The following is a 14493-nucleotide window of genomic DNA, read 5'->3' on the forward strand; positions in this document are numbered from 1 at the left end:
GCAAGACCTTGAAATGGTCAGATGACAGGTACAGAACTTCCAAAAAGATTTTCTGCTAATATTTATTACGCCAAATGGCACTTATTAAGCAGCACCACTGAAGTGTCCCTAGTCACTCTGAATAAATGAGTTCACGCTCAAGCAAGCTTTCCAATAGGTTTCCAGAACAGTTCTGGAGTCCTGAACTGGTTTCAGTTAGTAATACAGTGACATCTAGTGGAGATTTAATGTGATATGGGATACCTTCTACCCAAAGATAAGCAGTTCTGATGTGAGCAGAGAAAAAAAGCACCCCTGGTCTTATACAAAGCATCAGGGACAAGACATAAAAAGACTAAACAAAGAATACACCCTGTATACTTAATTCTTCTTGGACAGTATCTGAGACATAACCACAAATTATGGGATAGAGAATGTAGGGAGTAAAGAGCTGTTTGCTATTGGGATTCAAGATTCCCCTAAATCCTTCAATTTATTTATTTAGCTATTTAAGAGAGGGAGCAAGAGATGATGGGCATGCCAGGGCCTCCAGCCACTGCAAACATACTCCAGAAGCATGAGCCACCTTGTGCATCTGGCTTACATGGGCAACAGGTAATCGAACCTGGGTCCTTTGGCTTTGCAGGCAAGTGTCTTCACTGCTAAGCTCTCTCTCCAGCCCCCTTTCTTTTAGTGTATATGTGTGTGTTGGTGTGTAGAGTCCAGGTATCTGTGTGGTGGTCAGAAGACAGCTTCTGGGTGTCAGTACTTTCTTTCCCATTTGTTTGAGGCTGGATCATTCATTGTTCACTGCTCCTTTCAAGAGGCTAACTGGTCTGCTGAACTTCCAAGAGATTCTCCTATGCTTGCTTTTCTTCCTCACCATACACCTGGGATTATTATAGGAGCCTAATGCAGCACCTAGCTTTTATGTGGGTTCTGGGGGTCCAAATTCAGGTACTCAGTGTGTGTAACAAGCACTTTATCCACTTAACCATTTCCCAGCCCAATTCAGAATTTTAAGGGACAAGTAGAAGTGACTTTGTTCACTTGCTCTCTTCAACAGTGAAGGTGAGCTAATAGAGGTACAGGGCAGAAAGGGAGTCAGGGAGAAGCAGTTCTCTCAGGTTTCCCATAACACAGCTAGAAGTGAGTTCTGGGCCACAGTGTGGCAGTATTTTTACTGATTCCAGAAGGAAAGCTCCTGGAAGCCTCGTGCCAAGCATTTATCCAAACCTGATCACTTGACACACCCTGAGCTTCCAAAGTGATTAGCCCCATCATTAAAACCATGGCCTGTTTTTGTACCTTCCAACAGAAGATTATTTCAAGTACGCAAAATGAGTGAATACTTCTGGAAGATTGTTATAGTCATGTTTCATCTGTTACAGTATGCATGAAAGTGTGTGTCCTCAGTCCCTTCAGTAAAACAGGGAAGGACTCGAGTGCAGGTCAATCTGGTTCACACCAGGCCTTGTCCTTTTCCTTGTTTTCCAGGAGCTTCGACCACAGGATCCCAGCTTCTTCACACTCTGAAAAAGGCTTCATTGCTCCAACAAGTGGGAAAAGTTGAAGAGGAGGAATTCTGGAAACTAAAATAAAAGTATACATATATGGCTGTGTGTTTAGTCTCTGGTTATGGCAGACCCTTCCATCACACCTTTTCTGGAGAAAAACAAAATAAAACAAACAAAACAAAACAAAGAAAAAGGAAGAAAAGTGAAACCATCCTCTTTTGGCCTAGAAGAAACAATGCTAAAAGAAATCCTCAAAGAATAGGCAATGCGTTATTTTTCTCCTGAGCTTATGGCTACCATACTCAAAATAGTATTTCTGATTTCTAAAACTCCTCCCCTCTTTCACTACTGTTTGGGAATCAGAATAATAATCTACAAATGACTGGGCCAGAGTAGCTAGGGTACAAAATCATAGGTGAATCTTAAGGCAACCACATGGCTCGGCTCGCTGTGAACAAATATTCTTAAATTGATGTGTATCCATTGTTGGTATTCTGAAAAAATTTAACGTATATATACTTCAGTCTTCAGAGTGCTCCCCCTCCCCACACAATGCAACACAGCCTTTAGCAAAAGAAAATGACATCCTGAGAGTGAAGTGGCTACTCAAGAAAACAGAACTACCACGACACACTGCACAGTATTTTATTGCTTGAAACCCCTTTTTCAAATAGTTTACACTGCTCATTGTTTTAGCAGTGAATATTTGTTTTCCTTCATTAATATTTTGGGACTGTGCATTGTTTCTAGTTCAATTATATACTTAGGAAATTCAGGACCAGAGAAGTAGAAAAAAAATTTTATTTACAGATCATAATAGCAAAATAGAGAGTTGAAAGCTTGGGTGCTCAATGATAAGCTGCTGATAAAAACAATTCTGGCTCAAATTTGGTATACTCAAGACCCAGAAGTCAAAACTGAAATATTAACCATTGATGGTGAGTGTTTTGTTGTAAGTTTATTGGGATACAACAATGCCCCATATTATGTTAACAATACACCAAAATTTAAAATTATTATCTTTGTATTTCTTTCAAGAGATACTTTCAAAATGTACCAGGCTGCAAACTGTAGTATTTAGTTTTCATATACATGTAATTTTGCTGGATGATATGTTTTATTTTTGACAGTGGGATTTAAAGATTCCTGGTATGGACTTCAGGGTTAGCATCCCTACTGCACAGAATAAGCAGATTCTGGTGGTTTTCAGGTTATCTGTCTTCCTGAGAAGTATATGTGTGCACGTGTTCACATGTATGCATGTCCTACTAAATGTTTTCTAGTTCCATTCTCCCAGGATATGCTGCTATGGCACTGAGTTTTCTATATGTGTTCAAAGCTGCACATGGTAAAGAAGAGGTGACCAGTCAGGGGTCAGCCTATGATGTGCTGCATGACATGTAGCTGGAGATGAGGCAAGAGTGCTTGTGTACAGTACAATTCATCTTAGAAAAAAATTACAGTATTGCAGAACCAACTAAAATTTCTACCAAAACCCACCACACCCCTTGTGATGTGTGATCTGTTTCCCTAGAATGTTAAGAAAATACAATCAAGTCTGATTCAGAGAAGCTATGGAAACTTTATTGATGTCTTTATCCTTCCAGCATTATGAGCAGGCAAGACAATATTTTTAAGTAAAACTCAAAGGGGCACATCTTTCTGTTTCTGTCCAGAGTTGAAATGGGTTGGATGTCTTCCCCACAGTGTAGTGCTCCCCTAATACCTCCTCCGCCACCACAGGAAGCACCCGCACCTCAGTGCAGAAGGGGAGTGCTTCTGTTCTTTCTCCTCAGGAGTCCCCGCTGCAGCGTTTGGTCTTCCTGTGGACTTTTGGCATCCCATGATATTTAACACCTAGTGTTCCCAAATGATAACCAGGGTTACAAAAATCCTACTTTAAAAATACATAAGAAAAAAAAAACATTTCTGACTAATCACCAAGAAGGCTCTAACAAGCTGCAAGTCAAAATGAATACAAAATAATTTCCACCTTTAGTTACCAACACACAGGACTTCCAAGATACTGAAGCAATTTAGACATGCTCTTATATAAATACAGACTAGAGATTCTGCACATTACAACCTCCCAGCCAGGACTTAAATAGAAATGCAGTTTAAGCAGGGTGCCTGAGAAGAGAAACTAAGAACAGGAATAAACTGAATCAGGAGGGTTGACCAGCAGGCAATTTCAAATTCGCTGCTCCTTTAAATTAGATTCAGTAACATTTGAAAGCTTAACTAACATGCAGTTAACGAACAGTTGACTTCAAGTCCGGAAGATTTTGCGTACATAATTAAATGTAGCCAAATACTTGCTAGTCTTATTACAACACTGTAAAGAAAATGAGAAGTGTTACCATAAGCCAAACTGATACAGAGGACTTAGCCACTGACTAGGCTCTTAGTCTACCCCTGGAGTCTCATTTGATGAAGGTGCTTACATATGGTTACATCGAGTTATATATGGTTTGAGTATTTAGAAGTTAACATGCTTCCAAATACTCAAATCCTGAGGGAAAAAATGGACAAGGCTGCCCATCATCACTGAATTATTTTGCAGTAAACAGAAGGCTCAATATCAGCACTGCCAAATGCTCTTAGCACAGAGCAGTGTGCCACTGCATCTGTTGTAAAGCACCAAGTTGACATTTAAAATACTAGTATGCCTAGCAAAGTAGTTTAAGCAATCCATCCTTTGTCCACTTAACATGGCCAGCCACAAGTTTATGTGCTCAAAACTTTGAACTACAAGATGTAAAATGAATTACAAAACCGGCAAAGCATCACAGAATTGTAATCTTCTGAGTGGAAGCAAGCCTCAAGAGCCAGTAGATGAAGGAAGTGTTCAGAATTAGTGACTGTGACTGCTTCTTTGAGGAGGAATTGTCAAGTAATGGATGGGACTGTTGCAGTTGGCAAGAGTGACTTTGAGAATCCACTATAAAACACGTGCTTGTGGAGCAGTTACCGGCATAGACCTGCTTCGTCAAGAACATACCACAGTAAAAACAGAAGCTAAGTGTCAACTGATTTTGGCCTTGCCTCTGTCAGCATCCGACTGAAGTGTTAAGGGCAGGAAATGCCCTGACTGGGCTTGTTCTAGGAAGATCAATGTGACCTGTGACCACAGTGTGAATAATAGACTCATCCTGGTCTGGACAAGAGGAGGTCACTGAAAAGGTCCCAGATCAGAGATAACCATGCATAAGTATAACAATAGGACTAAAAAGAAAATAAAGACACAATGCCTTTCAGTAACAAGGAAAAAATAAAGTAACAATCAGCCTGGGTCTATGTGAAATATGCTAAACACAGATTAATTTAATTTAGAAAACCAGGCAGACCCCTTTACGTTCAGAAACAGGTTTAGTTGAGCAATTGTGTGAACTGCAGTAAACATAGGGTCTCGAACTCCTCTCCTTTGGTACCTTCTCCAATCAAGCCAAGACTTCCTCAATGAATTCAACAAAGCCTCCCTTGTAAGTCACAAATGACAGCTACCCTTGCCATGCTAAGTGGAGTGGCCATGTGGGCCCTCATCTGACTCCTGAGTGTCATCCAAAAGCATTCCAATCTTCTGGTTTCTGCTGACTTGGCATCTTGGCGGTAAAGCCCAAGCCTCTCCGCACTCCCTCTCCTGCCAGTGTTGCCTTTACACTCGACTGCAAGTCCAGTTCCAAATCTAGATTTGCAGATCCAATGCCCTGAAACCTCCACTTCATTGTCCATTTATGCATTGCAAAGCCAGTGTCAAAAACAAAGCCTTTTCTCCAGTCCTGTTCTACTCTCAAGTTCTCATCTTATGGCAACTACAACCTTCCAGTTTGCTCAAGTCCCATAGGTTGATTCCCTTTCAACAACACATAATTAAGCTTTCACCAAATCTTGTTAGTTCCATCTTAAATCCAAACCTGGTAATTTTTGATTACCTACATGATTGCTATCAGGTCAAAGCCATTGCTGTCACTTAACTGGATCACTGGATTAATCTCTTCACTGACGATCTTGTTCTATATTTGAAGATGTAGATCATCTTCTTTCTTTTCACTCTTACTCTCTTATCTTTATCCTGAACTATCAGTCTAACAACATCCATGCCATATGCCCTGTCCTGTTGCTTGTTGGTTAAAACCACCTCTAACAATAAGCTCTTTACCATGAACTAACTACGAGACCCTCTGTGACCTGTCATCAACTTCATCTAGCCTTCTCTACTCCTCACTGCTCACCCTGCTCCGGCCCTGGGGGCCCTTAGTGTACCTGAATGCACAGGGTCCATTACACCATGAGGGTTTGTTCACTTGCTACTCCCTCTTCCAGTCAAACTGCTTTCTTGGGTGACTTACACCTCATGTTTACTTCTTATCTTTCAGGTCAGCACTTTCCTGGTTAACTTTTTAATCTTTTTTTTTTTCTTTTTTTTCTTTTTAAGGAAACAGCAACCTCTGTTCTCCATCTCAGTACACTCCCCATTTTCCTCTCCCAGTTTCATTTTCCACATAGCATCTATCATCTAACATATGCATACTTTTCTTTAGGTCTGCTTCCATGCATCTGAAAGTGTAAGGATTTTGGATAGCTCTGTTCACCTGTGGAACAGCATTGGCCAGAGTACACAAGACAACTTACTGAGTGAAATGAACTATATCCTTTGATTCTAGGGCTCAACATTAATGGAGATGAGATACATTTAATGTATCACTTTAAAAAAATAAAAAATCTATGGACCTTTCTTTCAAACACTCCAAATGACCTTCACCACTTGTGTCGACAGAGTTCAGAAGGCTAGTGTTCCAGTAACGAGAACAGTAGTGAAGGAAGCAGGTAAGAAGAACCAGTAGACACTGGAATTCCTTAATCCTTCATGCCCTTTGTACCCCACATCAACTGCTACTTTTCCTCATTGATTAAAACACCTTGACCTAAATCCTCCAACCTCTAACCACCAGAAAATGCTGAACTCAGCTGCCAAACTTCAGCTGCCAGCCCTGTGCAGCAGCCCATTTGTGGGCAGGGTTACTTCTTCCCCTTCTTGGTCAGAGGCAAATATGAGGCTCGGCTGATTCAAGCACTCCATGTTACAAAGGAGGTAAGAAAATTGTAGGAATTAGGGAGTTCTTATACAGTTCCTTTTCAGTTATACCTTTTGGCACATAAATATCATTGGGCCGAAGTAAAAAGTAGCCTTTTGTGTGTGTGCATTATTCTACTTCCTCCTTTTCACAGAAGCTACAAGTGGGGTGGTGTTGAGGTACCTTAATGACTTTCAGTGCTAAAGGCAGCCCCCTATGGTATATGCATAGTAGCATATACTCCAGTTATCATTATTCTTGTTCCCCTAAAGTATTTCTATTGAAATAATTTCCTCAAAAGCTATCAGTTCATTTTTCCTATTTTCCAAAAATACTGTTATGCAGATAACCGTTATACATAGCTTAGCAATGGGTAGAACTTCTGAGAAATGAGCTGACGCTTTCATCAGTGTCTAACCTTGAGTGTACTTACATAGGCTGGTTAGCTATGCTAGAATATATAACCTGAGGGAACCACTATCATCTACGTGGTCCACTTACCAAATATCAGCACGTGGTGCATGAGTGTACATTCTTGTGCCATTTGTCTTTTTAACTAATAAAGGAGAACAGAGTAAATATATAGAGAAGATACTTATGACAATAAGAAAATTTGTAGTAGGACAGAAAACTTTCTGGTTAGTACTTTTAAAATTGTAAGATTTACTCTCCATTCTAAGCAAGTAGATATTCAATAGGTATCTAAATAAACTACTGCTAACTTTCCATATTTCAATGTGATAGGATATAAGTAACATTTACCACACAGAGACCGCTTTTAAAAGTGTGATAAGAAAATTAAAGAAGAAATGCTTCTTTATGCAGACAAGCTTCACATGGCCTCTGGACACCTCAAGGTGAAGACTCCCTCTAATGATACACTCACTCAGCAAGCTTAGTAGATGCAAGGCTAGGTATGGAGAGCTAAGAGGAGGAATGCTGATATTATCTTCCCAAATCTCATTATCCAAAAATACGAATAGGGTGTTAAATTTAATGGAGTGAAAAATGCCACACTTCAATAGAGAGACATTGCATATTAAGAGTACTACAAAGAGTACCTTTTAAATGTCAGGTAGTATTAAGCAAGTTTAATTTTATTTAAATTGTATAAACATCAAACATTATGCTAATATTTTCATTGCTAGATTAGTAGGGACATCTGTTCAGTTGCTCATTCAACAGAGAATGGATATGATTTACCAAAACCATGTGTATAATACTAAGCAGGAAATATCTATCAGAGTAATAAAATAAGGTAATAAGGATGTGAAAATGGGCTGGAGAGATGACTTAGTGGTTAAGGTGCATGCCTGCGAAACCTAAGGACCCAGGTTCGATTCCCCAGGTCCCATGTAAGCCAGATGCACATGGTGGCAAATGCATCTGGAGTTCGTTTGCAGCTGTTGGAAACCCTGGTGTGTCCATTCTCACTCTCTCCTCTGACTCTAATAAATAAATAAAAATAAAATCTTTTTAAAAAAAGATGTGAAAATATACTAATTTCTTAGTTTTCATACTGTCTTAACCTCTTAATTAGCAAGTCCTTAAGATTTACAGAACAGGGCTGGAGAGATGGCTTAACCGTCAAGGCATTTGCCTGTGAAGCCCAAGAATGCATGTTCGAAACTCCAGGTCACACATTTTAGCCAGATGCAAAAGTGACACAAGCGTGCAATGTCACACATATGCACAAGGAGCGCACACATGGGGAGTTTGTTCACAGCAGCTGAAAGGCCCTTGTGCACCCATCCTCTCTACCTCTTTCTCTCAAAAATAAAATAATAATTTTTTTAAAAGATTTATAGAACAAACTCACAGTTAAGGAGTTATGTGTTCAATAATATTCTAATTTTCACACCTCTCAGAAAGAAAAGGGATTCTTGACCTTAAGACAAACATTCGTGGTACTTGGAAATATATCTATGCTTGATTTTCTCATTATTTCTAATTCTTGTGTAGATGGCATCTCAAGGAAAGAGAGAGAACAGACTTAAGTAAAAGGAACAATGCAGCAAAAATATTTCTATAAAGGTGGTAGGCTCCAGATTTAGGAAATAAGGTTTGACTTGAAACTACAATAGCATACTAAAGATTTACTCACATGTACTTTATCATAGAATTTTAGAAGCTACATTTCCTCTCTCGTATTTGCCTTTGCAAGCAATATTTTCTAATTGTATATGTATAGTTAAAACTAACTTGTGACATCAAGCAAAAAATATGGGGACTAACCTCCTACCAGTATGTGTATAATCTGAAGAGGCTATGTAACCTATCTGTATAGCACAGCTCTACCAGGTGAGGATCCAGGGGCATCTCATGAAAAAGCACAACAATAACTAACGAGTTCTGATAGCTAAAGTATACTGCCCTCTCCTCAGAGGCCATGTGATCCTTAATTAGAACTCCAGCTTGGCTGAGAAGACTGGTCGCATAGTCACTCTCAAACTTTCATAAAGGACATAAGGGAATATACCACCACCACAACTTTCAGCATGCTGAGATCTTCTCCAGCAGCAGCAGAAGGAAGGTTCTTTGCTCTAGGGTGCTGAAGGGTCAGTCTAACGGTGGGACAAACTTTCTAGCTGAGGAAATGCTCATAGAACTCTCCTTGGCTTTTATAGGGCTCTACTCTCATTACATTAACATTTCTGCTTAAAAGAGTCAGGGTTCAGAATTGTTCACAGACATGGCCTAAAATCCTTTGAAACAGAAACACCGTTCTGTTTGGCTTGCCTTTACAAACAGGAATTTTGAAGGGAGCAGAATGTTGAGGGGAAAAACAGATATATGCTAAATTTGTATTTTCCTGATTTATGACTTTTATTTTCAAACACTCAAGGAGGAGCCCACTATTTTGGCAACAATATATGTGACTACATATTTATGCTAATAATTTCATTCTGTAACTTTTAAGATGAGACTCTATTACTGTATTTAGGACTGGAGAAGACACCTGTCCCTTTACAACCTTGATCACATGATCAAAAATAATATATCCCAGGGAGAGAAAAAATAGTACAATTATAATGTATATAATTCCCTAAGAAAGCTTATTAATATACTTAATAATCATAATTAGATAGGAAGAATATATAAATCCTTACAAAATGTGCTATACAATCAATTGAGAAAGATTGCCAAGTGTGCATAAGAACACTGCTTGCTCTACCTTCAGGGCAGACAAGGGCTTTGTGCTCAACTCTGCCTCTGGCTATATGGCTGGCCAAGGATTACAGTAAGGTGACAATGCACCATAAAAATTCAAAATCAGGATTCAAAGGGAATAAAGCACCACAGAACAGCTATCAGATCACAGAGTTATTTGACAGCCCAACTCTGAAGAGGATCACCAGTTTAGATTCAAAATATTCTAGAAGACATCAGCCAAGTCCTGAATGAGCCAAGACTTTATTTTCCTTTTAATGTAAATGCCACAGGAGCAGAGTAGATTTTTTAAAAAATTTTCTGAGACCAATACTTAAATTTCAACTTTCATATTAAAGTCACTGTATTCTCTCATTAAAATTCAAAGAAAAAAACTCTACATATTTAATATTTTAATAATTCATTCATTTGTATGAATCGTTAGTAGTCAATCTTCATAGCCGCGCTTTCATTTAATCAACAATCATCTCAGACACACCTTCTGACAAGACTGACTTTAAACATTACGACAAGAAACTATGCCTTCAGGAGCATGTTTATTGTGTTTGAGATGATACATCAGTGCTCTCTGAGCTACAAAGGGTAAAAGAAATCCTCTCATTACAAACTGACAAAGGTAAAAGGTAAAACATTTTCACAACAGCATGAACCACATACTCAGAAATAGATCTGGGCTTAATACAAATGACATAATTCCTAGTCATCTACAGCTACTTTTATAACTCCATACAGATATGAATTGGGCTAAAATGCACTATAATATTTGGTAGACTTCAGGACCAGTATCCTTAGTACATCACAAAATACATTTGATATCCCAAAGAAGCAAGACTTGCAAGTAGGCGTTTTAAACAGAACTAATCTACAGCTACAAAGTTCTACTCCTGACAGCATTTACCTTTTTGGGGAGTCTCCCAGGCTCCAGAGGATCAAAGCAGAGTAGAACCAGTATAACATATACACAGAAGTCCGTATTGTAAAGGCTATAAAGATCTGCAGCACAGGGAGAAGAGGCTTCTGCTCCCTCACACTGCACACACCTCATGTGAATTATGTTGCGTATCTCTTGGTCCACTGTCTGGCTATCCTGTCATGTTCTGCTCTGTTGGTCAAATACTGAGTGGCTATGCTTCCAACCAGAGGATCCGCTAGAAAAGTGGAAACAACATTAAGACATATGTGGGGCCTTACATGTACAGTTCTGACATTGTATCAAATTAATACACTCATATTTCAGTATCTCTGCAGTATTTTGCTAGAATGATTTGATATTAGAAAATGCTACGACCAGCTGTGTATTTTAATACTCAAACGAGGAAAGCCCCTTTCACTAGAAAGTGAATACTGACTTAACAAACTTTTTTTGTTTTTGTTTTTGTTTTTCAAGGTAGGCTCTCACTCTAGCTCAGGCTGACCTGAAATTCACTATGTAGTCTCAGAGTGGCCTCGAACTCTCGGCGATCCTCCTACCTCTGCCTCCTGAGTGCTGGGATTAAAGGCGTGTACCACCATGCCCAGCTTTATTTATTTATTTATTTGTGAGGTACGTAATCTCAGGCTGGCCTCAAACTCCCAGCAATCCTCCTACCTCTGCCTCCCAAGTGCTGGGATTAAAGGTGTGTGGCAACATGCCCTACTAGAGTTTTATAAAAGATTTATAGCTTAATAGCTAAAAAAAAGTATTCTTATATTTTATTCAATAATAAAAGTGTGGCAGATGGCTGGATTTCTGGTTTGTTATAGGTATTAAGAAACAAGTTTTACTTAGAGCTTTCATTTAACAACACATTGTTATTCAGAATATAATGTTGCTTTCCCTCTATGCAGTAATATGGCTCTAATTACTAAATATATAGTCAATATAAAAATCATTTTTTAAATTATTTTTTTTCTCATTTTTTATTTTAAATAGAACTTTGAAATAAGAGTTGATTCTTAGAAATAAAATTTTTGAACTTTTTAGAAATAGTACGGACTCATAAACAGTAAACGATTTCAAATAAGGCCAAATAAAAAGTGAACTCTTCCTTGTTTACTGATTCTGACTCTTAATTACTCAGAAATCTCTCCGTGGCAAACAACTGTTAATGTCTTTAAAACTTAAAAATTGGATTTTTATTTGCACTTAACAGCATTCACAACATTATAATTATGTGTGTATGTTTTTCCAGTACTTTGCATCTTCACTGTCTTAAAGACCTTTCCCTAAGAGTTCAAACAGAGCTCCTTCATTCTTTTTTAACAGCCTCATGTTAGTAAATTATTCAAGTTAATTCTAGTTTTTTACTTTAATAAATGATACTAAAATGAATATATATTCATTTTCCATTTTTATTCCACCCCCTTTTATAAAATCTCACTGCCATCTATTTAGAAGTAACATAAAACTCTATATAAAATCCTGACTTTAATCAATTCTAGTACTCATATTAAACTTCTTCTGTGGTGGTTAAACTTTTCTGAAGTTACACACTAAGACTATGAACTTGTATCATCACAATCTATCCCACCGCTTATCAGCTATCACTGTGATATCCATTCTTATTACAACTGATATGACTATCTTCCACGCAAAAGGAAAGGAAAGGGAGAGGCCTCTCTTCACTTGACTACAAGAAGTACATGGCAGGATGGAAAGAGGAAAAGGAGGCACTGCTGACAAGCACACCACTCTACTTCTGACTGAGGTATCTGTCACAGTTACACAACTTAGAAATCACTTCTACAAATAGCAGCAGAAAGTTACACAGTGATACATTAACATACTAAATAAAATTAATAATTTATTAACAAAATGCCTCCCTACTCTTTTTGCTTTTTAAAAATATTTTTATTATATTTACTTATGAGGGGAGACAAGAGTATGGGCACACTGGGGCCCCTTGCTGTTGCAAACTACATATGCATGCACTACTTTGTGCATCTGGCTTTACATGGGTACTGGAGAGTTGAACCCAGGTTACACGGAGTTTGCAACCAACTGCTTGTAACTGATGAGCCATCTCTCCAACCCCACTTCTCTTTTCTGAGACAGGGTCTCACTATATAGGCCTGGCTAACTTAGAAATCTGTATGCAACTGGATTTGAACACCCAATTTTGCTTCTCCAATCTCCACATATGCTGCTTACAAAATATACAGATTTTTCTGCTAGTACTGCTTAATTCTTAATTAACATTTAAACAAACAAAGAATTACATTAGTTTTTATAATCACAATATATATATTTATAAAGATTTGCTTACCAGGGTTGCAGTCTGTTAAAAGGGAACAAATAGACAGTAAGACCTTGGAAATAGTCAAAGCAGGACTCCAGTTGTCCTTTAGAATGTCCAGGCAGATGACTCCCTGACTGTTGATGTTGCAGTGATAAATCCTGGTACGGAAAGTAACCTAAATACAGTCACATTAAAAATAGCAGAAAATGAGTGCTTTATCACCAATTAGACATCACCAGTAACAGTATCACAGATGACACTAACATCAAATACTTTAACTAGTTTTACCCTTAGATTGAGTTTAAAGCAAAATTAGTTTTATTTACTATAGTTAAAAGGTCTTTTTGTTGTTGTTGCTAACTCATAAAGAATTATATATATGTTTGTTGTTTAAATTTGATTTTAGTTTATTTTTTTAAATATTTTTTGTTAATTTTATTTATTTATTTGAGAGCAACAGACAGAGAGAAAGAGGCAAGAAGAGAGAGAGAGAAAATGGGCACACCAAGGCTTTCAGCCACTGCAAACAAACTCCAGATGTGTGTGTCTCCTTGTGTATCTGGCTAACATGGATCCTGAGGAACCGAGCCTCGAACCGGGGTCCTTAAGCTTCACAGGCAAGCACTTAACCACTAAGCCATCTTCCCAGCCCTGATTTTACTTTTGATAAGACAGGATCTCACTATGTAGCCTTGGCTAGCCTTGAAAATTTGCTATGTAGACTAACCTTGGCCTCAACCTTCCTCCAGCCTCTGCTTCCTCAGTGCTGGGACTACAGGTGTACACCACCACAGAGGGTACTATGTTGGGTTTGAAACAAAATGAGTATTTGATTGATTAAATTAACATGAAGGATACAGTAATTCTATGCATGCATGTTCAGATATATACATGCATGTTACATCTGTGTACACACATGTACAAAGAGAAAGTAGGTAGGGTAGAAATATTTTGGTGTCAAAGAGGAAATGAAGAATTTTCTCTGTAAGTTCTATCAATTTCTAATAAATAATGATTATCACTCAGCTAACTCCTTGCCATGTCAGAACATACTTAAGGACTGAGAAAAAGGCTGATGCAATCATCTGAGTACCTTCCTTTCTTTGCTCAACCATTCACTTTTAAAGCCGGCTCAATGCCTTGTTATACTAAACACTGAAATAAAATAAGCAAGGGTGGGCTGGAGAGATGGCTTAGCGGTTAAGCGCTTGCCTGTGAAGCCTAAGGACCCCGGTTCGAGGCTTGGTTCCCCAGGTCCCATGTTAGCCAGATGCACAAGGGAGCGCACGCGTCTGGAGTTCATTTGCAGAGGCTGGAAGCCCTGGCGCGCCCATTCTCTCTCTCTCCCTCTATCTGTCTTTCTCTCTGTGTCTGTCGCTCTCAAATAAATAAATTAATTAATTTAAAAAAATACATTTAAAATAAAAAAAAAAACAGAAAAAAGTAAGCAAGGGTTCCAGCTACTGGATAAAGAATACTGGTGTCTCTCTGACATGTGAGAAAAAAAGAAATCATAGGAACAAATATTAACAA

At 38.4% G+C, this 14493-nt stretch overlaps 1 protein-coding gene across 5 annotated transcripts in view; it reads right to left on the minus strand.

Annotated features, from left to right (window-relative positions):
* The window catches only part of Ube2e3 (ubiquitin conjugating enzyme E2 E3), a 141891-nt gene that overhangs the window by 53211 nt on the left and 74187 nt on the right, over nt 1-14493 (minus strand). For 2 of the 5 annotated variants that reach the window (XM_045146843.1, XM_045146844.1), the window contains exons 5-6: nt 12988-13135; nt 10262-10890 (exon numbers count right to left, since the gene is read on the minus strand). In XM_045146843.1, the coding sequence (XP_045002778.1) occupies nt 10793-10890; nt 12988-13135 (246 nt within the window). In that variant the 3' untranslated portion in view covers nt 10262-10792. Of the gene's footprint in view, nt 1-3058; nt 3354-7072; nt 7128-10261; nt 10891-12987; nt 13136-14493 lie in introns of those variants that run through there. The other 3 variants (XR_006636750.1, XR_006636749.1, XR_006636751.1) reach the window with 3 other exon arrangements.

The sequence above is a fragment of the Jaculus jaculus genome, chromosome 4, assembly GCF_020740685.1.
Source record: "Jaculus jaculus isolate mJacJac1 chromosome 4, mJacJac1.mat.Y.cur, whole genome shotgun sequence".
Lineage (NCBI taxonomy): Eukaryota > Metazoa > Chordata > Mammalia > Rodentia > Dipodidae > Jaculus > Jaculus jaculus.